This window comes from Brachyhypopomus gauderio, unplaced genomic scaffold, assembly GCF_052324685.1.
Source record: "Brachyhypopomus gauderio isolate BG-103 unplaced genomic scaffold, BGAUD_0.2 sc99, whole genome shotgun sequence".
In the NCBI taxonomy this organism is placed as follows: Eukaryota; Metazoa; Chordata; class Actinopteri; order Gymnotiformes; family Hypopomidae; genus Brachyhypopomus; species Brachyhypopomus gauderio.
In genome coordinates, this window is record NW_027506920.1 from 98491 (window position 1) to 121972 (window position 23482).

The 23482-nt window shown below is 40.3% G+C and overlaps 2 protein-coding genes, 1 long non-coding RNA gene and 1 pseudogene across 4 annotated transcripts in view; 2 read left to right on the plus strand and 2 right to left on the minus strand.

Annotated features, from left to right (window-relative positions):
* snrnp200 (small nuclear ribonucleoprotein 200 (U5)) overlaps positions 1-11653 on the plus strand; it is a 35700-nt gene extending 24047 nt beyond the window's left edge. Inside the window, exons 30-45 of the mRNA XM_076992888.1 lie at positions 1014-1174; positions 1310-1537; positions 4012-4203; positions 4396-4574; positions 4747-4898; positions 7131-7239; positions 7334-7442; positions 7541-7730; positions 7953-8117; positions 8461-8582; positions 8664-8807; positions 9778-9954; positions 10037-10197; positions 10543-10624; positions 10709-10801; positions 10940-11653. Coding sequence (XP_076849003.1) covers positions 1014-1174; positions 1310-1537; positions 4012-4203; positions 4396-4574; positions 4747-4898; positions 7131-7239; positions 7334-7442; positions 7541-7730; positions 7953-8117; positions 8461-8582; positions 8664-8807; positions 9778-9954; positions 10037-10197; positions 10543-10624; positions 10709-10801; positions 10940-11089 — 2414 coding nt within the window. The 3' untranslated portion in view covers positions 11090-11653. The remainder of the gene's footprint in view (positions 1-1013; positions 1175-1309; positions 1538-4011; positions 4204-4395; positions 4575-4746; positions 4899-7130; positions 7240-7333; positions 7443-7540; positions 7731-7952; positions 8118-8460; positions 8583-8663; positions 8808-9777; positions 9955-10036; positions 10198-10542; positions 10625-10708; positions 10802-10939) is intronic.
* On the minus strand, positions 11277-16582 carry LOC143497112 (uncharacterized). Its single transcript, XR_013125682.1, has 2 exons — positions 16441-16582; positions 11277-13392 (listed from the first exon to the last, which is right to left on the minus strand). It is a non-coding gene; the product is annotated as an uncharacterized LOC143497112 (long non-coding RNA).
* Positions 16583-17706: 1124 nt separating this feature from the next.
* Positions 17707-20352, plus strand: LOC143497121 (uncharacterized). Its single transcript, XM_076992903.1, has 5 exons — positions 17707-18379; positions 18768-18880; positions 19202-19362; positions 19554-19686; positions 19766-20352. The coding sequence occupies exons 1-5, from the start codon at positions 18241-18243 to the stop codon at positions 19985-19987; spliced, it is 768 nt and encodes a 255-aa protein (XP_076849018.1). The 5' UTR covers positions 17707-18240; the 3' UTR covers positions 19988-20352.
* Positions 20353-20435: 83 nt separating this feature from the next.
* Positions 20436-23393, minus strand: LOC143497120 (uncharacterized; annotated as a pseudogene). The gene is made up of 3 exons (XR_013125685.1): positions 22638-23393; positions 22127-22213; positions 20436-21655 (listed from the first exon to the last, which is right to left on the minus strand). The product of XR_013125685.1 is annotated as an uncharacterized LOC143497120 (transcript).
* Positions 23394-23482: the final 89 nt, after the last annotated feature.

Below are 23482 nucleotides of genomic sequence, written 5' to 3' on the forward strand. Positions count from 1 at the left end.
TACGTGAAAATTTGGAGGAGTTATGCATGATTTTCACTAATAGCGCCACCTAGTGGCCAAATGTTTCGAAACTGCACTGCATGACAGTCCTGAAATATGCATACTGGTCAGGTTTCATGTCAATTGGCCAATGTTAAGTCTGTCAAATGGCCAAAACCAATTAATTGGTTCATGGCTGCCATGTTTTTTGAGTGATGTCATTATGTATCTTGATACCACTTGAGACCCTGATGCATGTAAAGTTTGGCTTGATGTGACTAATGGTTGATGAGAAATAGTTTTTCTCATGTGTTAGCACCCCCTATTGGACCATCGTGGCCAGCTTTGATCTGTGACCTCAGTCATGTGCCCTATCAGCTGATCAAGTTTCATGAAGCATTGCTGAGATATAGCTGCTGAAGTAAATTTGGCAATGCCACAGAGCTAATGATTGACATGTCAACCAGACGGTATGCAAACCTCACAATGTTGTCCATAACTATTGATAATGAGATTCGTCAGAGTAGTTTGATACCAAGATTGTGGTGATACCATGAAAAACCTAGGAGTAGTACGCAAAAGTAGGTTTAGCATATTATGCAAATTAGCTAAAAATCTAAGTGGACAGAGATTAATGGTTCTTGAAGATTTTTTGGTTTAGCTTGAGCCAAGGACTCCTATAGACGTGGAATTTCGTTTCTAAGACCTACGAAGATATGGACCAAAATGGTGTGCTATAGCGCCACCATCAGGCCCATGTGGGTCTCTGTATTTTAGCATGGTCCTGCAAAGAGACTACACGTTTCTGCCAAGTTTGGTGTGTCTGGGCCTTTATGGTCTAGGCTGCAGTATGTGTTTTATGCGTAGAAAAATAAGAAGAAGAAAAATCTGAGCAATTACAGTAGGTTCCCTACACTACGTGTGTGAACCCTAAAAATGGAGATTGCCAGTGAGTGGCTCAATGCAAAAGGTGTCTGAATCCTTTCTTAATTCACTGTATCTGTCCAAAATAACAATTTGTTCTGTGCTTGCAGTATTCAATGCAGTGTACAACAGTGATGACAATGTTTTTGTGGGAGCCCCCACTGGCAGTGGAAAGACGATCTGTGCAGAGTTTGCCATTCTCAGGATGCTCCTACACAACACAGAAGGACGCTGTGTCTATATTACACCAGTGGAAGCTCTAGCTGAGCAAGTATGTCCTCCAAGATGTACTACATTAAAATTAAAGCATAATTTGTTTATACCCATTAATATATATTGATATCATGGCCCAATAAGCAACACTATAGGTTGATATTTTAATGTTTGTAATACATATTCTGTTTAGGTTTTTGTTGATTGGCACCAGAAGTTTCAGGATGCTCTGAATAAGAAGGTGGTCATACTCACTGGAGAAACCAGTACTGACCTCAAACTGCTTGGCAAAGGAGACATTATCATCAGCACCCCAGACAAGTGGGATATCCTGTCCCGCCGTTGGAAACAGAGAAAAAATGTTCAAAATGTCAGTCTCTTCATCGTGGATGAAACTCATCTCATTGGAGGAGAGAATGGGGTAAGACATGTGCTAGTAGTAATAGCAGTAGTCAACAGTAGTAGTAATAGCAGTAGTCAACAGTAGTAGTAGTAATAGCAGCAGTCAACAGTAGTAGTAGTAATAGCAGCAGTCAACAGTAGTAGTAGTAATAGCAGCAGTCAACAGTAGTAGTAGTAATAGCAGCAGTCAACAGTAGTAGTAGTAATAGCAGCAGTCAACAGTAGTAGTAGTAATAGCAGCAGTCAACAGTAGTAGTAGTAATAGCAGCAGTCAACAGTAGTAGTAGTAATAGCAGCAGTCAACAGTAGTAGTAGTAATAGCAGCAGTCAACAGTAGTAGTAGTAGTAGTAATAGCAGCAGTCAACAGTAGTAGTAGTAGTAGTAATAGCAGCAGTCAACAGTAGTAGTAGTAGTAGTAGTAGTAAGTAGTAGTAGTAATAGCAGGAGTCAACAGTAATAGCAGGAGTCAACAGTAGTAGTAGTAGTAATAGCAGCAGTCAACAGTAGTAGTAGTAGTAATAGCAGCAGTCAACAGTAGTAGTAGTAATAGCAGCAGTCAACAGTAGTAGTAGTAATAGCAGCAGTCAACAGTAGTAGTAGTAATAGCAGCAGTCAACAGTAGTAGTAGTAGTAGTAATAGCAGCAGTCAACAGTAGTAGTAGTAGTAGTAATAGCAGCAGTCAACAGTAGTAGTAGTAGTAATAGCAGGAGTCAACAGTAGTAGTAGTAGTAAGTAGTAGTAGTAATAGCAGGAGTCAACAGTAATAGCAGGAGTCAACAGTAGTAGTAGTAATAGCAGGAGTCAACAGTAGTAGTAGTAATAGCAGGAGTCAACAGTAGTAGTAGTAATAGCAGGAGTCAACAGTTGTAGTAGTAATAGCAGGAGTCAACAGTTGTAGTAGTAATAGCAGTAGTCAACAGTTGTAGTAGTAATAGCAGTAGTCAACAGTTGTAGTACTAATAGCAGTAGTCAACAGTTGTAGTAGTAATAGCAGTAGTCAACAGTAGTAGTAGTAATAGCAGTAGTCAACAGTAGTAGTAGTAATAGCAGTAGTCAACAGTAGTAGTAGTAATAGCAGTAGTCAACAGTAGTAGTAGTAATAGCAGTAGTCAACAGTAGTAGTAGTAATAGCAGTAGTCAACAGTAGTAGTAGTAATAGCAGTAGTCAACAGTAGTAGTAGTAATAGCAGTAGTCAACAGTAGTAGTAGTAGTAGTAATAGCAGTAGTCAACAGTAGTAGTAGTAGTAGTAATAGCAGTAGTCAACAGTAGTAGTAGTAGTAATAGCAGTAGTCAACAGTAGTAGTAGTAGTAGTAGTAATAGCAGTAGTCAACAGTAGTAGTAGTAGTAGTAATAGCAGTAGTCAACAGTAGTAGTAGTAGTAGTAATAGCAGTAGTCAACAGTTGTAATAGTAGTAGTAGTAATAGCAGTAGTCAACAGTTGTAGTAGTAGTAGTAGTAGTAATAGCAGTAGTCAACAGTTGTAGTAGTAGTAGTAATAGCAGTAGTCAACAGTAGTAGTAATAGTAGTAATAGCAGTAGTCAACAGTAGTAGTAATAGTAGTAATAGCAGTAGTCAACAGTAGTAGTAATAGTAGTAATAGCAGTAGTAGTAGTAGTAATAGCAGTAGTCAACAGTAGTAGTAGTAGTAATAGCAGTAGTCAACAGTAGTAGTAGTAGTAGTAGTAATAGCAGTAGTCAACAGTAGTAGTAGTAATAGCAGTAGTCAACAGTTGTAGTAGTAGTAGTAGTAATAGCAGGAGTCAACAGTTGTAGTAGTAGTAGTAGTAGTAGTAATAGCAGGAGTCAACAGTTGTAGTAGTAATAGCAGGAGTCAACAGTTGTAGTAGTAGTAGTAATAGTAGTAATAGCAGGAGTCAACAGTTGTAGTAGTAGTAGTAGTAATAGCAGGAGTCAACAGTTGTAGTAGTAGTAATAGCAGGAGTCAACAGTTGTAGTAGTAGTAGTAGTAATAGCAGGAGTCAACAGTTGTAGTAGTAGTAGTAATAGCAGGAGTCAACAGTTGTAGTAGTAGTAGTAATAGCAGGAGTCAACAGTTGTAGTAGTAGTAGTAATAGCAGGAGTCAACAGTAGTAGTAGTAGTAATAGCAGGAGTCAACAGTAGTAGTAGTAGTAATAGCAGGAGTCAACAGTAGTAAGCATTGTGGTTAAGATGGTTGCAACTCGTGCATCCTTTTTTTTTTTTTAAGGCGCTGTATCTGTAGCATCCGAAAGACATTCATGAGCCACAATAAGCAAACCAAACACACAAACTGTTCTTTGTTGCTGGTTTGCTATCCACTGTTTGCCAAAGGAGGATCAATCTCCTTGTTTCTTGGTTAACTTGTGAGTTTTCCCTCTTAATGCTTAGGGAGGTTTGTTTCCTTGCCATCATTGCCTTGCTCATTCTGCAAAGCTGCTTTGTGAAAACGCCTCTTGAAAGAAGAGCTATTTGAATACATTTTTATTCCGTTTGAATTTGTGTTCTAGCCTGTTCTGGAAGTGATCTGCTCAAGAATGAGGTACATATCCTCTCAAATTGAGCGTCCTATCCGCATCGTGGCACTTAGCTCCTCCCTCTCCAATGCCAAGGATGTAGCCCACTGGCTGGGCTGCAGCACTACTGCCACCTTCAACTTCCACCCCAACGTCAGACCTGTGCTTCTGGAACTCCACATTCAGGTGCTCATTTTGGAAATTTTGTAAGCACATGCAAAACCTAGAGGAAACGCTAAAGTCGTATCTGCACTGAGTGGTGTTTTCATTTACTGTTCAAACTACCTATTCCTGTGCATTATTAATTTAAATGAAAAATTGCAAGCTCTTTTTTTACCCATTCTTTTTCCTTTCTGTTTGTTCCCTCTCCTTTCACAGGGTTTTAATGTGAGTCATACACAGACCCGTCTGCTGTCTATGGCCAAGCCTGTGTACCATGCCATCATGAAGCACTCTCCTTCCAAACCAACCTTGGTCTTTGTTCCCTCTCGGCGTCAGACACGCCTCACTGCCATTGACATCCTCACATTCTGTGCTGCTGATGTGGTCCCACAGAGGTATGATTACAGCTCCTCGCTTTGTGCTAGCAATCACCAGCCTGAGGTGATGACCGTAATAACCAGATGTGATAAATCAACTGTTTAATCAATCAATCAATCAATCAAAGTTTATTTGTATAGCGCTTTTAACAACTACAATCTGTAATGTACACCGTATTTTGTCTTGTAGGTTCTTACACTGCTCTGAAAAGGACCTGGCCCCATTCCTGGAGAAGCTGTCTGATGCCACATTAAAAGAGACACTCTCTAATGGTGTGGGTTACCTACATGAAGGTCTCTCAATCACAGAACGCAGAATTGTCGAGCAGCTTTTCAGCTCGGGTAAGCATTGACCTTGATTCCCTTCTACATCTGGAATTATTATGCATGTGATTTCTAAAGGTCATTACCCAACATTCTCCTTTAATACGCAAAATGGCAATATAATATAATTTGCTTTTACATGTTCCACTCATACAAGCGACTTTGAGCTCAAAATTCTAATTCAAAAGCAATAATTCCATTTATATTTGCGATGTGGTACCACATTTTAAAAATGCATTTTGACAGATCAAGCACTGTTGGTATCAGAATGTTATTGCAAACAGGAGATGCGCTATTTCCCCTTTTTGAATTTTGACTTTTTTTTTTTTTTGCGTGATGCAATATCATGGAATGCAATATCATGGAATGCAAATACATATTAAGTGAATAACATTTTAATTATTATTTTGATACAACCATTGCATGATCACATTAAACTTGATAATTCAAATTGAGGAATATATTTTCAGTTAAATAAAGGCACAAATAAAGCACCAAAATGTATGTGTAAATGAAATATCAATTAAACGTCTACCAAATTGTATATGTAATTATAGCATTTTGAGCTCAAAGTTATTCGTATGAGTGGAACATGTAAATGCAAGTTTAAGATTAAATTGCCATTTTGCGTATTTGCATTTAAATTCTGGAACCGATGCACTTCCATAGTCTTTGAATTGTTTTTCAATTGGGAATGTCCCATAGATTTTTATATATTTTGACTAGAATGCATTGTTGATACCAGTCCATGGAGAAGGACAATCATGTTAATTATGCCTTTCAGTTTATCATTTGAAAGGTTAAATATTGCCTTGATGTCTAAATTTAAAAAGCATTAAGTGATTTGTTTCAAACCTCTGTTTTAAATAGGAGATACACAGGAACATTTTATTCTTGATGCATTACAGACTTCAGTAATCTCTTAATCTGTTTATGGTCCTATAACCCACTTCACAATGTCTGTGGCCTGAGGTTTAATAATTGAAAGTTACAGTGAAGTCAAATAGAGAAATCTGGATTATTGTTCAGTAACAAATAAAAATGTTATTAGGGTAGTTGCCAAAATATTTAGAGATCAAGTTTCTTAACATGTTGACTGTTAGCTTATACCATGGGTTAAAGTTCTCAGTCACCATGATGAGTCACCGTGCAATCGCGGTGTCTCCGCCCCTGCGCGGGGGCCTCGCGCGCTGTCGATTCGCGAGGTTGTGCACCTCTGGTATTTTGTAACCGCGCGCTCCGCACCTCAGCGCATTGAACAAAGTCATGTTTGCAGGGTTCATACACCTTTACAAGGTGGAATGTAAGGACTTGTATGGCACTTTCAAGGTCCATTTCAATATTTCCCAACTCAATTAAGTTAAATATTTATACATGTATTCGAAATTATTCAAAATAATTCACTTTTTTATTACATTATTTAATGGTTGTTTATTTTCAAAATGCCCAATGTTTCGTCCTGGAATTGCAAGAGGCTCATATTTGTTAACGTAATACAAGAGAACTGTTCAGTCAGACAGCTATTTGTTGTGAAACGAAGTAGTTACAATTTCAAGCATTTTCAAGTACTTTAGCCTAAATTCCAGCACTGTTCAAACCTGAAACATAAAGCAACATTAAAATTGGTCAGGTAAATGTTCGCTGCCAGTGTGTCTGTGTGAGGAGTCACTCGTGAAAGTATAAACCTAGCTTAAACCTAATCCTAGCTTCAGGGTAGGATAACTGCACGTATGTTCCGATTTACACCAAAAATCGATTTACGACGGATCGCCTGTATTTCAGACATCGGAACAGCTTCAGGGGTAGATGAAGGATAAATTCAGTATTTTATCTTTATTCTGATGAAGTTTTTTTTTTTTTGGCCATACGATCTGGTTCATCATGGCCGCCCGTAACTTACCTTAGCTTCATACCTTTTAAAACTCACCAGGATTCACTAAATTTGAGGAGGACCCCCAGATAACTCCCTTATATAAACATTTATGTACATTTATTGCTCAGGTGCAATTGCTTGCATTTTGTCGCTTCATAGATTCTTTCTTCTCTCCTTACACAGGCTGTTTATATTAATGTACTTTATAAATGTGTTTATTGTGTAGAATTAGGCAAAAGAGACCGTGTCCCAACTACACAACATTTTCAGTAATTGCTGGCATTGTCATTTGCCAGGAAAATTTTTCAGTCAAATGAAAATTTCTTGCTTTAACCCATGGCTTATACCAGCATCCTTGTCTTTGTTTTGTATCCAAGGTGCCATTCAGGTTGTGGTAGCTTCCCGTTCCCTCTGCTGGGGGACAAACATCTCTGCGCATTTAGTGATCGTCATGGACACGCAATATTACAATGGCAAAATTCATGCGTATGCATTTCTGCACAATTTCTTATTCCATACTTTTAAGTGACCGCTATTGTTGTAGTTCTGCACTGAGCAGATATTTCTCTGATCTCTTTAGCTATGTCGACTACCCCATTTATGATGTTCTACAGATGGTAGGAAAGGCCAATCGCCCCTTACAGGATGATGAGGGGCGTTGTGTCATTATGTGCCAGGGCTCCAAAAAGGTATAGCAAAGTACTAAACAAGTACTAAACATTTTTTTTCTTTCGCATTTCTGGATAATTTTGACAATTACCATCACCTTTTCATTCTCTCTCAAAAGGACTTCTTTAAGAAATTCCTTTATGAGCCTCTGCCAGTAGAGTCTCACTTGGACCACTGTCTGCACGACCACTTCAATGCTGAGATTGTCACCAAAACAGTGGAAAACAAACAGGATGCTGTGGATTACCTGACCTGGACTTTCCTTTACCGTCGCATGACCCAAAACCCTAATTACTACAATTTGCAGGGTAAGATAGTACTGTAAAATTGTCAGAACTGATAGTAAAGGACCAGAAAGGCTGTACTCTGGTATGAAATAAATAAAATGTATTCTTGATATGAGTAAAATAATTGTTTGACAGAAACAATACTTGGAAAAATGCTAAGATTGATTGCAGTATTTGTGCAAATCATGGATTTTGCATTTGCCTGTGTCTTACCTCATTTTTTCATCTCCTCGTCCATGGCAGGTATGTCTCACAGGCACCTGTCAGACCACTTGTCGGAGCTGGTGGAGAACACACTGCAGGATCTAGAGCAGTCCAAGTGCATCAGCATTGAGGATGAGATGGATGTTGCCCCTCTCAATCTGGGCATGATTGCAGCCTACTACTACATTAACTATACCACCATTGGTAAAAATCAGTATTGCTGTGTTCACCACTTTATAAGAAGATATCTTGAATGTACATTCAGTGGCCACTATTTAGGACATATTAATTTTGTAGATTGCAATTGGAGAAGGCAGCTTGTAATTGTTGGCATGCACAATTCATGACACATTCTATCCCATTTTCAATACTGGGCAGGCTAATATTACTACTGACTATTTTGGGTGGTCACAATAGTGAATGTGACACTGTTGTGCATTGCTGCTGTTTTTGTTTGGTTTCTTTAATCAGACTTGATGTTGCATATCTGATCGCAAAATGTTACAAATCAAGACATAGCTAAAGAGTTTATTCTTATTTCTGACAGAATTATTCAGCATGTCTCTGAATGCCAAGACTAAGATTCGTGGTTTGATTGAAATCATCTCAAATGCTGCGGAGTACAAGAACATTCCCATTAGACACCATGAGGATACCCTGCTTCGTCAGGTGTCGCATGCACAAATCCAAAACTTAAGAATAGTTCATTTTAAAAAGCATTATTTAACCTTTTTATTTTTGTTTTTGTAGCTGGCTCAGAAGGTGCCTCACAAGCTGAATAATCCGAAGTTTAATGACCCCCACGTGAAGACCAACTTGCTATTGCAGGCCCATCTTTCTCGCATGCAGCTAAGTGCTGAACTTCAATCCGACACTGAAGAGATTCTCAGCAAGGTGAGAAAGATAAAGGCCCTAAAGATTTAATAGCACTTATAGAAGCTTTATTTACTAGGTTGTTATTAGCATAAGGCACATAATGCTGAACTCTTGTAATTGCTCAGATGTTTCTTAAAATTTTTTCTGTACTGAAACAAATCGTGCAGACAACACTATAAGGTCCCGGACCATGAATTTAGGAGTACAGGTGTACCAACACTGCACACTCAAGTTGACACCCTGTTTGGCCAGAAGTTAGCAATACAGTGCAGCGTATTCTTCTGAACAATTAGTAATAGACTAGTACAACAAAGTGTGTGTGTGTGTGTGTGTGTGTGTGTGTGTGTGTGTGTGTGTGTGTGTGTGTGTGTGTGTGTGTGCATAATATTCAAAACCTTGTGAAAACTACTTTTGCAAACTAGTGCTAGGATTTTCACCCAACCTACACAAACAAGATGTCAATATTTGCACAGGATTTTCACTGAATTGTCTCAGTGAATTGTTTATGAAAATTATGGCTGCTTTACTTCACTCTGTGTTAAAGGTTTTATAAGCCCAATTTGCTAAAACTTCAAAAGGTGTAATTTGATTGTGACTCTATTTGGCACATATTTGCACTCACATAAATAACGTTGTTGGCATAGACTGATATATAATTAAAATTGCATTTTCATTCAATTCAATTTGAATTTCAACCAAGACGATTGACATGTGAGCTGCTTTCTTGAGTGCTTGCGCTCTAGAGCATTTGCGCTTAAATGCACATTGCACTTAATCATTTCAATAATGATCTAGAGAACTTTGTCTGGACAAATAGGTTAACTGTTAAATGCACATTGGCTGCTACATCAATCTCCAAGTGCTGGTCTTTACTTAATCATTTGGCTAAAACTTGGATTGGGACATTGGGACTCTCCAAACTAAAATGCTTTGTATGAAGATTAATGTTGCGTGAACACAACAGACACATTTGTTTGTGCATCTACAGGCTGTGCGTCTCATCCAGGCTTGTGTAGACGTTCTGTCTAGTAATGGCTGGCTGAGTCCTGCTCTGGCTGCTATGGAGCTGGCGCAAATGGTGACCCAGGCTATGTGGTCTAAAGATTCCTATCTCAAGCAGTTGCCTCACTTCACATCAGAGCACATCAAACGCTGCACGGAGAAGGTTAGTTCTGTTTTGATGAAGCAGGGACTTTATTAGTTTTGGATTTATATGTTTTAGATTTAATGTTTTGTTTTTCCTGTAGGGTGTGGAGAGCATCTTTGATATCATGGAAATGGAGGATGAGGACCGTACTTCTCTTCTACAACTCTCAGATGTTCAGATGGCTGATGTGGCACGTTTTTGTAACCGCTACCCCAACATTGAGCTGTCCTATGAAGTGGCTGACAAAGATGACATCAAGAGGCAAGTTGTAAACATAATTTTTATCAGGTTCTAGTTTGTTTTAATTGGCCCACCCTGCTCAGAATTACTTTGTATAACATTCATTAAATGTACATAAAAATGTTAACTTGTGCATGACGCTTTGTAACTGCATGCACACTGTCAGAAATGTTTTCATTTCTGAATTTAAAGCATTCATGAATTTAATTTTAGAGAAAATGTAACCTTATTAAAAATAGACTTGATTGCAATAAACAAAGCTATAACACTAAAATGACCATAGTATTCTTAATTCAGTCTGAGTTGTATAACCACGTGAACTCCATGAGTAAATGTTGGAAAACCTGATATGTGTTGCATTTATAGTGGCAGTCCAGTTTTGGTCCAAGTGCAGTTGGAGAGGGAAGAAGAGGTTACAGGACCTGTGATTGCTCCACTCTTTCCTCAGGTCAGAAATTTTTTACTGAACGTGAATAGTACTTTTAACCCGTTTTTTATGTTAATGTGTATGTTTTGGACTCTGTTTGTGTAGAAACGTGAGGAGGGCTGGTGGGTTGTGATTGGGGACCCGAAATCGAACAGTCTCATCTCCATTAAGAGGTTGACTCTTCAGCAGAAAGCCAAGGTTAGTTTGTGCTTACTTTATTCAGTAATACACTTTACTAATATAACACCCGTTATATGATCCAGTATTGTATGTTATAATCATTGTCATAATGTTCAATAGAGTGTTTACCGCTTTTATTCTTTTTGTCTTCATCAGGTGAAACTGGACTTTGTGGCTCCGGTTGTTGGAGTCCATAACTATACGCTGTACTTCATGAGTGACGCGTACATGGGTTGTGATCAGGAGTACAAATTCAGTGTGGACATAAAAGAGGCTGACAGCGATAGAGACAGTGATTCAGACTGATCAGAATCTTGACAGAATTGTTCTCAAAATTGGAGACTGCTAAAATCAGTTGAGTGATTATTCTCATCTTTATTTTATATTGCGAAATGAGCATAATGCTACATATTTGGCAAGCCATAGCATTTTCTTTAGACATTTTCATTTCTACTTCATTTTTTTTTTTTTTTTTTTACTTTTAGTCAGTGTAGAAATGCTAAGTATTTGATAAAATGGACAAATTGTGTGCAACTGTATATTAACTCCTAAATTAATTTTGGAGGATGACCAGTGCATATGGATTGTCTGCTTGATTGTTTTTCTTGGGCTTTGTATGTGTATGATTCTTGCTTGGTGTCTAAATATTAGCCCAATGTTTTAAGAAAAAAGGTGGCGAGTGGGTTATGTTTAGCCACAAGTTAAAATAAAATGAAGAAAACTTACTATTGTAAAGGTATGTCAGGAAGTGGGTAAGTTGACCCTAAATGTAGAAGCAGTACTTCTGTGTCGTGGATATTTTGACAGAAACCATTTGAATAAAAATACTGTATAGCACAAAACACTTTTGTGTCATTGTGCAAAAACTGGGATGAAGCTGTTTCTTAGTCTTGTTTTACACTTAATGCTCCGCAGCCTCCTGCCTGAAGGCAGTGGGTCAAAAGTGAGTGTGCTAGATGAGTGGAGTCCTTCATGATGCAGGTGGCCTTGTTCCTACATCTGGAAAGCCGTGGTGGTGTGGAGTCTGACTCCGACAATCCGCTGTGCAGACTTCACCACTCTGCAGAGCTTTATTGTCTGCAGCAGAGCAGCTACCGTGCCACACATTGATGATGGAACACAAGACCCACCCTCCTCCTCCTCTGGCCGACACCGGTTACCATAATTAAAGAGGTAGAAAAACAAAATATGGGAAGGATAAATCTCATTTTGGTGTGTATTTATATACACTGCTCAAAAAATAAAGGGAACACTCAAATAACACATCCTAGATCTGAATGAATTAAATATTCTCATTGAATACCTTGTTCTGTACAAAGTTGAATGTGCTGACAACAAAATCACACAAAAATCATCAATGGAAATCAAATTTATTAACCAATGGAGGCCTGGATTTGGAGCCACACACAAAATTAAAGTGGAAAAACACACTACAGGCTGATCCAACTTTGATGTAATGTCCTTAAAACAAGTCAAAATGAGGCTCAGTATTGTGTGTGGCCTCCACGTGCCTGTATGACCTCCCTACAACGCCTGGGCATGTTCCTGATGAGGTGGCGGATGGTCTCCTGAGGGATCTCCTCCCAGACATGGACTAAAGCATTTGCCAACTCCTGGACAGTCTGTGGTGCAATGTGACATTGGTGAATGGAGCGAGACATGATGTCCCAGATGTGCTCAATCGGATTCAGGTCTGGGGAACGGGCGGGCCAGTCCATAGCTTCAATGCCTTCATCTTGCAGGAACTGCTGACACACTCCAGCCACATGAGGTCTATCATTGTCCTACATGCACATTTGTGGCCTGCTGGAGGTCATTTTGCAGGGCTCTGGCAGTGCTCCTCCTGTTCCTTCTTGCACAAAGGCGGAGGTAGCGGTCCTGCTGCTGGGTTGTTGCCCTCCTACGGCCTCCTCCACGTCTCCTGGTGTACTGGCCTGTCTCCTGGTAGCGCCTCCAGCCTCTGGACGCTACACTGACAGACACAGCAAACCTTCTTGCCACAGCTCGCATTGATGTGCCATCCTGGATGAGCTGCACTACCTGAGCCACTTGTGTGGGTTGTAGAGTCCGTCTCATGCTACCACGAGTGTGAAAGGACCACCAACATTCAAAAGTGACCAAAACATCAGCCAGAAAGCATAGGTACTGAGAAGTGGTCTGTGGTCCCCACCTGCAGAACCACTCCTTTATAGGGGGGGTCTTTCTAATTGCCTCTCATTTCTACCTGTTGTCTAGACTATTCCATTTGCACAACAGCAGGTGAAATTGATTCACAATCAGTATTGCTTCCTAACTGAACAGGTTGGTTTCACAGAAGTGTGGTTGACTTGGAGTTATATTGTGTTTAAGTGTTCCCTTTATTTTTTTGAGCAGTGTACATGAGTTCTCAATGTAATTCCTATTCAGTCTTAAATGTCTTGATGGTTGGTAATGGTAGTCGTAGCAGGGGAGAATTTGGGGAGATGAGAGGGTCTAGGGCAGTGTGTTTATCTTCCATCCACACTGGTTAGTCAGGGCAATGGGTTGATCCTTCATCATAGCTGGTTAGGCAGGAGGTGGCTGGCCCAGGATGGATGTCAGGAAAGGCTCGTCTCCTCGTCTAATTTTTTCTTGGGTAGGTGGGCAGCCATATGGAAAAATAAAACGGAAAATTAGCTCTGTATGGGATCATATGTGGGACAGATGAAATTTAATCATTTCTGGAGTGTGGCAGCAACTCCGACATTAAATTAAATTATTACAGCCTAGCTAAAAAGCCAGAACCAGAAGGTAACACAGACTTTGGAGCATTCTGAGATGTGAAATAAATGTGAAATGTGCCATATTTGTCAATAGTGATTTTTCACCGCAATCAAAATTTGTCCTCCGCATTTATCCATCTGTGCAATTAGAACACACACAAACACACACTAGTGATTACTAGGGGGCTGTGGTGCACACATGCCCAGAGCGGTGGGCAGCCCTAGCTTGGCGACTGGGGAGCAGATGGGGTTAGGTGCCTTGGTCAAGGGCACATCGGTCATGTCCTCAGGCCTGACATTGGCATTCATCCACTGCACCGTCAAAAAACTTGAGTGACAGGTTGACAGCACCAGCGCCCCAGTTTTCGATATAACCCTTCACCCATGAACCCCTGGATCTGTACCTTTATCTATGGGGGCTCATTAGTTATCGAATGCTAAACTAAATAAGTAAGTGTTCAACCTAGTCTTAAAGATTGAGACTGTGTCAGAGTCCCGGACACATTCTGGAAGGTTATTCCAAAGCTGGGGGGCCTTATAAAAAAGGCTCTTCCCCCTGCTGTTACCTTATTAATTGTTGGAACTAATAAGAGGCTAGCACCCTGTGATCTTAGTGGACGTGGGGGTTCATAATAGGAAATAAGTTCCTAGAGGTAATCAGGAGCAAGCACGTGCAGTGCTTTATAAATCAGTAAAAGAATTTTTAAATCAATACAGAATTTAACTGGGAGCCAATGCAGGGCTGATAGGACTGGCCTGATATGATCGAATTTTCTAGTTCTAGTCAGAACTATGAAGTCCACAAAGAGCATACGAACATAAGAATCCTTCTGCTCCAGGTGCGTAAGGGCGGTGTGTACCACAGAGGAAATGGCATCCTCTATGAATCGGTTCTCCTTGTACACATACTGGTGTGGCATCGATGGTGGCTTTGATGTGGGTCATGACCAGTCTTTCAAATAATTTCGTGACTATCTGCGTGAGGGCTATTGACCGATAGTCATTCAGACCTGTCAACGTGGAGCTCTTTGGGACTGGGACGATGGTGGAGGTCTTCAGGCAGGTGGAGACAGCTGCCTAAGTGAGGGACATGTTGAAGATATCTGCCAGAATCTCACAGAGCTGATCAGCACAGCCCCTTTACACCCATCCAGTAATAAGTTGATTGTTAATTAATGTTCCGTTATTTTTAATGTGTCATTTAAAAATAACAATGTTGTCATGGGACTGTGTGAGGCAAACTGCAACATTGCAGGAGTTATTGGCGGCTCCAACAAGAAGCCTACAGGATGGTGCAGACGTTTATCAAGGATATGTGACGGAAATGTGGAGACCTAGTGAGATGGGTCGAGAGGGAGAAAAAAAATCATATACTCAACATGTCTGTCACATTCTGTGCGCGTACTCACTCCCGTGCACGGCACGGCTGGCAAATTTGAGTTCGGTACGCGCACGAGCGCGCTTGTCTTCTAAAGGCCGCGTTGATGAGTGGACAAAGTACACAAACCACGTACTTGAGTAAAAGTACAAACGTATTGCCTTTCAAATGTATTTAAGCATTGAAAGTAAATTTAATGCTCTAATATTTAGCACCATGCTCTGCATGTAAAACCTGCCAAAATAAAATTTGCTTTCTGACGTAATTCTATGAACTATGGTAAAACAAATTACTAGCTAGCCAACGTAGCTAGCTACATGCAGGGTGCGTTGCTATGGCGATTTTCGGTCGTGTATTAGCAATAGCCTACTTAGCTAGCTAGCTAACCATGTATACCAGGTAGGGATGCACCGAAATGAAAATTCTTAGCCGAAACCGAAAACCGAAAATTAGGAAACCAAGGCCGAAAGCCGAAAACCGAAACACCGAAATAGCCTACATTATGCCAATTATTAGTAACATTGGATTTATGGCTAACCTCACTAAAATCAAGGCATTGCTATTCAAAGAATAAATCAACTACAAAATTTCATTTGAAAATATTTATTTAGCACTGACATTACAGTAATGCATATTATAAAATAAAATTAGTGGTGGGCCGATAACGACGATAACGCTGACAACGGCCGACCACTAATTAAATTTAACTCGCTTGCAGACCGTTTTTATCTGAGAGGATAAATATATGTATTTTATACGAGTTAAATTTAATTATAACTGATTGGCCTGAAAGATAAATATAAATTCTCTCATAAAAACGTGACGTGAGTTGCAACAACATTAAACAGCTCAGGTAAACACGCTTCTGAGAAATGTCGTCTGCTCGGCAAAACATAACGGGGCTCAATGTGCTCTATTAGCCTACGAAATCCCTACGACAGAGAACGGCTGATCGTCTAAGGCAGCGAGTTCCATAATTTTTGGTGTAATGTCCTTTGCCTTGGCGCAATCACTGGAAAACTTTTTTGCTAGCTTTATCCAAATAAGCGCGTGCAGGTGGCGATTTTTGCTTGCGTCATCACAGTACATTGTTTCGGCCGTGTTGTTTCGGTGATGAAAGTATTTCGGCCGAAAACCGAAAATGCAAATTTAAGCCATTTCGGCCGAAAATTTTCGGTGGCCGAATTTTCGGTGCATCCCTAATACCAGGGTTGCCAATGTAGTGTCTGTGCCTATGTATTACATTATGTATTGTTTAAGTTTAAATTGTAACTGGTTTAAAAGTCATTTCTCTTCTTGCTTATGGTGAATTGAGCTGGACAAGAGGTTGAAAAATGTGGTTTACATATGGTTTGGCTTAGGTGAAAAGGGACCCTAGTCCAAGGGTCAAATGTCTGGTGGACCCTTATCCTGTCTCTGTTTATACTAAGTATTAAGACCCTTCTTACCCTACTCGTCTTCCTTTATCAATATGTTTGATGGTGTACAGATGTGAGGATTCCTTTGTTTAACTCGCATATAAATATGGGTAGACTTACAGTGTTCGGGAGAGGAGATGCCAGGTTCGCACTACACGACTGGTTGTGCTGTAATCGCGAGTCTTTAGTTGTTGTGGCTTTCACACTACATGACTGATCGGCGACGCGGGCTCACGAATTAAACTGGGGAATCGCCGACTCATCTGGCTGCCCTCCAAAAACACGAGAACACGAAAACGAAACTCTCACGAGAACCAGCAACACCACGTAGAAGAAAAAAAAAACAATGTACATGTACTCCACATTTTCGTTATTATTATTTTTTTTTACCGTTTAAACACTCCATAGTACCAAGGTAACATAAATATAATCAATCGCACTATTTCTCCAGTGCTGTCACAATAACTTAAACACAGTGTTGTAGTAAAGTTGTAAGAAAGGTGATGATTTTGTGTGTTTGCTGGGTTACTGTTTTGAAAGTATTCTTGAAAGTTTTTTACATTCTTCAGAGATATCTTCAGCGGTGCCGCGGTTCTCTCTCCGCGTTCACATTGGCTGTAGCTAGACGCTGTTCCCATTGGCTGTAGCTAGACGCTGTTCACATTGGCTGTAGCTAGACGCTGTTCCCATTGGCTGTAGCTAGACGCTGTTCCCATTGGCTGTAGCTAGACGCTGCTGCCGACTCTCAGTCGCCGACTGGGCTAGATATTGGGGGGGGGGGGGGGGGGGGGACACACGAATTCAGTGTTATATCGCGATCTGTCGATAGCCGGTGGTTGGCGCCGGAGCGAACTAGTAACCCGTTGAATCATATATGTGGATCAGAGGTAAATAAACTAGTTCTTTTTTTTCGGCGTGAGAAATCGGAAGTGTGGCGTGAGAGCGCGTGAAAACGGGTGTCTCACGTGTGTCTCACGCTCAATGCGTGAGAGTTGGCAACCCTGATGTATACAATGTTAATGTCAGAGTAATTTTAACATACACAACGGTTTGCTGTAATAACGACAAATTTCGCATGATGTAGTGGAGTAAAATATTTGACTTTGAAATATTGTGAGGAAAAAGTATGAAGTTACAACAATTGAAATATTTGAGTAAAGTAAAAAAAAAAAAAACTAAGAAATGACTGTCCACCACAGGCGATAACTCAAGCGGGCCGGTGTCGCGCACAATCCGACTCCCCTCGCGCGTGCACACGCATAAAGACGCTACAGATGATATTCGGGAGAATAATTTCGGCAGACATTGTGTTGGCCTCACCAAAATTATACTCCCCTTGTTAAAATAACCCTTGTTGAATGTAGAAACATGTGCTTCATATGGAATAGCCTACAAATCCAGATAAGTCACAAAAATAAAGTTAACCAGTCTTACAGTGATTATAGAGTTAATTGAGCACTCTTGTCCTAATTAGATATTTAGACATAATACTGCCGTACTGCTAAGTAATGTCGTCAGAGGTGAACATCAGTATCCGCTTGTTAAGTGTGACGACACGCGTGACGTTTCAGCCGCTTCCGGGTCCAAACAAACAAGGATGGCGGAGCCTGTAAACCTGTTTACGATAACTTCGTTCTTTAGTGAGGCACCATTGAGGGTTAAAAAAGGTCTAAACTCTTTCAACTCCAATAGAGTACTAAGTGTATCTGTTCTCCCAGGTGGTATATTTAGGGGTAGAGTCCAGGCGTCCATGAAAAAGACGATTTACGAGGTTGAGGTGAGTTGAGGTGAATTGAGGTTGAGGTGTGGTGACTGAAGTGAGTATGGGTCAAATAATGTTTAATACAGGTACACGTTGAGGGTCAGGCAGTGAGGTACAGCAGCTGCGATTGCCCAATCGGTAAAGACAAGTGCCATCATATGGCAGCCTTGTTGATTTGGGTGGAGAAAAACGTGTCCCGCACCGATGTGGAATGCGTGTGGAAAAGGGCGAAGACACCGAAAACGGACGAAATTGCAGCCAAGAGAGTATCTGAGATGGCCCCATCCACATCACAAGGTTAGTAAATAATTTGCAATTGATGTCAATGTTGCGTGGTTTATTTGCTTAACGCTATGCAGTTTTAAGTTGCGGTTTCCAAACCTGGTCCTGGAGGACATTCAGCCCCTCACATTCAGCCTGCTGGCAACACACCTGAACCATGTCATTTCAAAGCCATTGAATTTTGTGAGATTAACTTTTATTAATTGAATAGTTCTGATAAACTCACATTATTGGTGGTCCTAAGCTTTGTCTTTATCTTATTTTTAAACTTTACAATTTGTTAATCTATTTTAGAGCAGACTAGAGAGAGACTATAGTGTACATTGCATGTTTTAAAAATCTACAATTAAAGGTGTGTAATAAAATAAGTCATAATAACTAATGTTACTCCATTTTATTTAAGCTGGAATCAAAAGACCTGTCACACAACATGACAAGGAATGGGCCCTGGCATCTTTGTCACAGCTTGGGCGTTTTACTGGAATGGGGTGGATTTTGAGTTCTGAACCGCCTCAGGTATGACTTCTGTATTTTGTACTCTAATATGCCCTTCACGTTACCAGAAACAGCACAATTGCAATACTGATGCATTTTGACTGGGATAAAGAGATTACATATTGTTGTCTAATGTCAAGATCATGGTTTGACACATGACTTACAATACACAGAAATGTGAAAACCCATGCAAATTAGACAAAAGTTTGCACTTATGATTCTCTGCACCCAAAAACAATTTCACATAGAATTTCTTATTTTATTTACAGGTGTTTTGTATGCACCAAAATATGTTGGCACCTAACCTAAATCTCAACACTATGTGCTTAACTTGAAATCTAGACATCTCTCCCCATCAAGACATTTGATGGGCTAGTGAGCAGCCCAGGTTATGGCCAGGCTGAGGACAAGGCTCTTTATGTGCTATCATCACTCGCCGTCACCACTGAGGAGAAGCAACAGATTGAGGGAGCTACAGTTGGGCAAGCAAAGAACCCATTATGGTAAGAAATGCAACTTAACAAAATGTATGTAAAGCATAAATTAAGTAAGCAGCTTGACAACCCGTACACATAATTTAGACATGGTTGTAATTTGTTGTCTTAATTTGTGGCACATTGTACATGTGTGGTATTTTAATATGTAACTAATTATAAATTGATTTAATTCTTTGTTTTGTTTTTATGTATAACAGGTCAGCATATCGCAAGAAACGAATCACGGCAAGTAATTTTGGTTTGGTCTTGGCAGCAGTTCAGCGGAAATCTTACCCCCCTTCCTTATTCAAAACACTGCTTGGCCAGTACAACCTCAAAGAAGGATCTAAAGTAAGTTGTGGGTCTTCATGAATATTTCAACTTAAGTTATGTGTATCTAAGAGTAAGTGACTTTGTGTTTTTATTAAAGGCATGTGATTGGGGAATCCTACATGAGTCGCGGGCAAAGCAGCAGTACACAGCGGACGCTGGTGTGGTGATCCAGGAGAGGGGATTGTTCCTGTCTGACAGTGGTCTACTTGGTGGATCTCCAGATGGGACAGTGTCTGATGACTGCATCATTGAGGTGAAGTGCCCATGGTCCGCCAGATCTAAGACTGTCCAGCAGGCAGTAAGAGAGACTTTTTTCTAGAGCTGGATGAAGAGACAAGTTCCCTCAAACTAAAACAAACTCACCACTATTGGCATCAGATCCAAGGCGACCTACATCTGACCAAAGCTAACTGTTGTCATCTACTTGTATGGACTCCTCTTGACCTGGTCATTCTCCCAGTGCTCAAAGACCTAACATGGGTGCTTAACATTGACATTCTCGAACATTTTTATAAGGATATTTTCCTACCACACATTCTAAGTTAATTGTTCAATGCATTACAAGTGCAGATTGAGTTATAGTGAATTAGGTTGTAGCACATCACAACACTAACATGTTCCTGAATGTAAAAAAGACAAACATTTTAATCTGGTTTTACTTTTTTAATAAAGGTTTTCTGCAAAGTTGTGTAAATCATTCTTCAGTCACAATAATTGTAAACATGTTTTAATTTGCCACTGTCCTGCTAACTGATTTACATACATCAGATATTTCATTGAATTTCACGGAGAATTGGGGTTTGCAAATTTGTAAGACACACACATACTTTCAGTATCTTGTTAATATTTTTCCTGTACTGGTAAGGGATGTGGTCCAAAATGCAAAACAGTTTCAGCCTCTGAATAGACCGCTCCACATGTATCCTTGCACAGGAGATAAGTCTGTTATTGTTCACTTCCTCCTGTGTAAACTGTCCGTTGAGCAAGAAAGACGGGGTGTTAAGAAGAACTCCCTCTGGCAAAATGTCCCGAATTGTGAAGCCCTTGTCTGCAATAACCAGATCACCTGCTTGTAGATGTTGGAGAAGTCCACTGTCAGCTGTTATTGACTTGTCTGAGGCGCTCCCACCGTACAGGTTACTGGCAAAAGTAATCACACCATTGGGAGCCACACCAATTAGTGCCTTTAGCGTGGTCCGTCCTTTGTAGTGGCTGTACAAATGACACTGTGTGTCAAGCCTCTCTGTGTTGGAGACAGCAACCTCTGTGCAGTCAAGGACTATTCTACAGTTAGGAAAAGGTCGGAAGCAGTCTGGCAGCAAAGTCTGATTCTTGGCCGTGGAGGGGATGTTTTCAAGTAGACCGACAAACAAAATATCATACTGAGCACAGATGATGGTGGTAAAGATGTTAGTTACAGTTGCTGTGCTACAATTAAACCTTGTTGCAAGGTCTACATGGCCACAATTCAATTTAAGCTTCATTAAAGTAAGGAGTAAGGAGTAATCAATAAGGGGCATAATTTGGACAGTCCAATCAGAATGATACTGTAGCTCAAATCTAGAAAGAAGTGCTTCCAAAAAAAATACTGTGGCAGCATCAGGTAATCCAGTGTAGTATTGGACTTTGTTAGGATGGGAGGAAATCTGACTGAAAGAAAAGGTTTGCTTTTGTTGCTCCAACTGTTCTTTCAATTTTTTGTTCTCTTCTCTAAGCATGTCATTCTCAACGTCAAGCATGACAAGACTTGGTTGGGCTGTAGTAGGGGTTTGTGGGGTTGCCATGTCAGCTGTGTGTCCTGTGTCTGTTGCATCATCACTGGAAGGGACAATCTGCTTCTTCTGCTTAGGGGGATTGCTGGGGTGGTCAGGAAAATGAAAAACCTTTCCCTGGTTCCAAGCGAATCGCGAAGGTCCAGCAGCTTTGCCATTGGGAAAGTGCCAACTACACACACACAAAGTTGCAGTTTGGGGTGAAGTTTTCACGTCTGTAAAAGAAGAAAAAATTATCATTAATTATTAGTCACAGCTTACTTGGGTTCCTCTAACAAAGTGCTAAAGAAATAAGGACCTTATAAAATTGTAGCATCAGCTGTATTTTTGCTTGGTATTTTTACGGACACTCCTGATCAGCTAACCGTTGTGTGTGTATCCATACCATATATCAAGGATATCCAAAAAGATATCCTGGTGTTGCCTTTAATGAGCTAGCTAATCTAGCTGGTGTCAGCGCCACTAGCTAAGTTAACCAGAGCTATCTTTACTTTAGCTGGACAACAAATAAAACAAAACAAGCACTATATATCTGTATATGGCAAGAAACATTGTATTAAACCCATAGCTAGAATATCAAGCAATCCAAAAAGGGGCAAGTTGGCTTTTTTTTCTCTGTGGGGTTAGCTAGCTAGCATTAGCGCCCACGGAGGCACTTTCAAGATTTTTTTAGAAATATAACTTACCTTATCAACTGCACCCATTTTCTTCTCTCTTTCTCATTGCAAAGAAAGCGGTAGAAAGACAAAAGGGTCGTTGTTTTAGACTCGGATCTGTTAAAACAGCAGGGCACCAGTGTTGGGAACGTTACTTTAAAAAAGTAATTAGTTATAGTTACTCACTACTTGCTCAAAAAAGTAACTGAGTTAGTAACTGAATTACTCTATAATAAAAGTAACTCGTTACCAGGGAAAGTAACTATTTGCGTTACAGTGAAAAAAAAAGTTATATGCCGATGAATAAGGATTTTTTTTTGAAAAAGCAGTTTTCACAGTCAGTTGAAATGAGTAGATCAGAAAGGAGTTTAACTTTTGATATTTATTGCACATCAACAGGACAGTAAACAGTTACACTATATAAAGTGCATTTACATCGATCAAATTAAATTCAATCATCTCAACCTGAGACAACTGGTTTGTTCACAACAGAGTAAACTTAACAATAAAACCTCTATTCTTAATTAAATAAATCAAATACCCAGTCTGGTAGACATTCAGGAACTTCAAGTATTTTCTTAAATAATGTTTATATCGCCACCTTGAAAATGCACATTTTTTTTCGGCTTGCTCCCGACTCGCCATTTCACTGGCGTGCTTCGGCGCGCGTGTAAAAACACTGACTCTGATTGGCTACCATAACGCTTAGCCAATCGCTTACTGACTTGTTAAGTTAAACAGGTGTTACCCCGAGAAGTGTGACCTATCGAGATCTGTTACTCCTCACTAGCCTGGGCAGCGGTCCGCTCGGATTACTGTTAGTCAGGGTTGCCAACTCTTGACCGTTTTCACACGCTCTCACGCCACACTTCCGATATCTCACGCCGAAAAAAAATATCCAGTTTATTTACCTCAGATCCACATATATGATTCAATACGTTACTAGTTCGCTAGCTCTGGCGCCATCCACCGGCGATATAACACTGAATCTGTGTCCATTTTACGTTCGCCCCCCCCAGCTCAACAAAATACACTCGCCACTGGCTCCAGGTTAAAATCTCACTCCAAGCGAACGTCAAAAGTTGGCAACCCTGCTGTTAGTATATCAATATATAGTAACGCACCGCTTTTAATGACCAGTAACATCAACGCCGTTGTAACGACAAGAAAAGTAATTAATTATATTATCCCGTTACTGGCAAAATGACGCCGTTACCTAATGCCGTTATTTTTAACGGCGTTATTCGCAACACTGCAGGGCACACAGCACTGCGGCACTCAATGCAGCGAGTGTTTGGACCCGGACGTGACGTTTCGCAAAGATCATGCGTCACAGCTTAACAAGCCAATCAGGTGAGATGCATCCAATTGCACAGCCGGACCTGC

Excerpts from the sequence above, each read along its gene's own strand:
- LOC143497121 (XM_076992903.1), top strand. The coding sequence starts at position 18,241 with ATGGCAGCCTTGTTGATTTGGGTGGAGAAAAACGTGTCCCGCACCGAT. Across the intron at positions 18,380-18,767 it reads GGCCCCATCCACATCACAAG|CTGGAATCAAAAGACCTGTC; the intron begins GTTAGTAAATAA and ends ATTTTATTTAAG. Across the intron at positions 19,687-19,765 it reads ACCTCAAAGAAGGATCTAAA|GCATGTGATTGGGGAATCCT; the intron begins GTAAGTTGTGGG and ends TTTTTATTAAAG.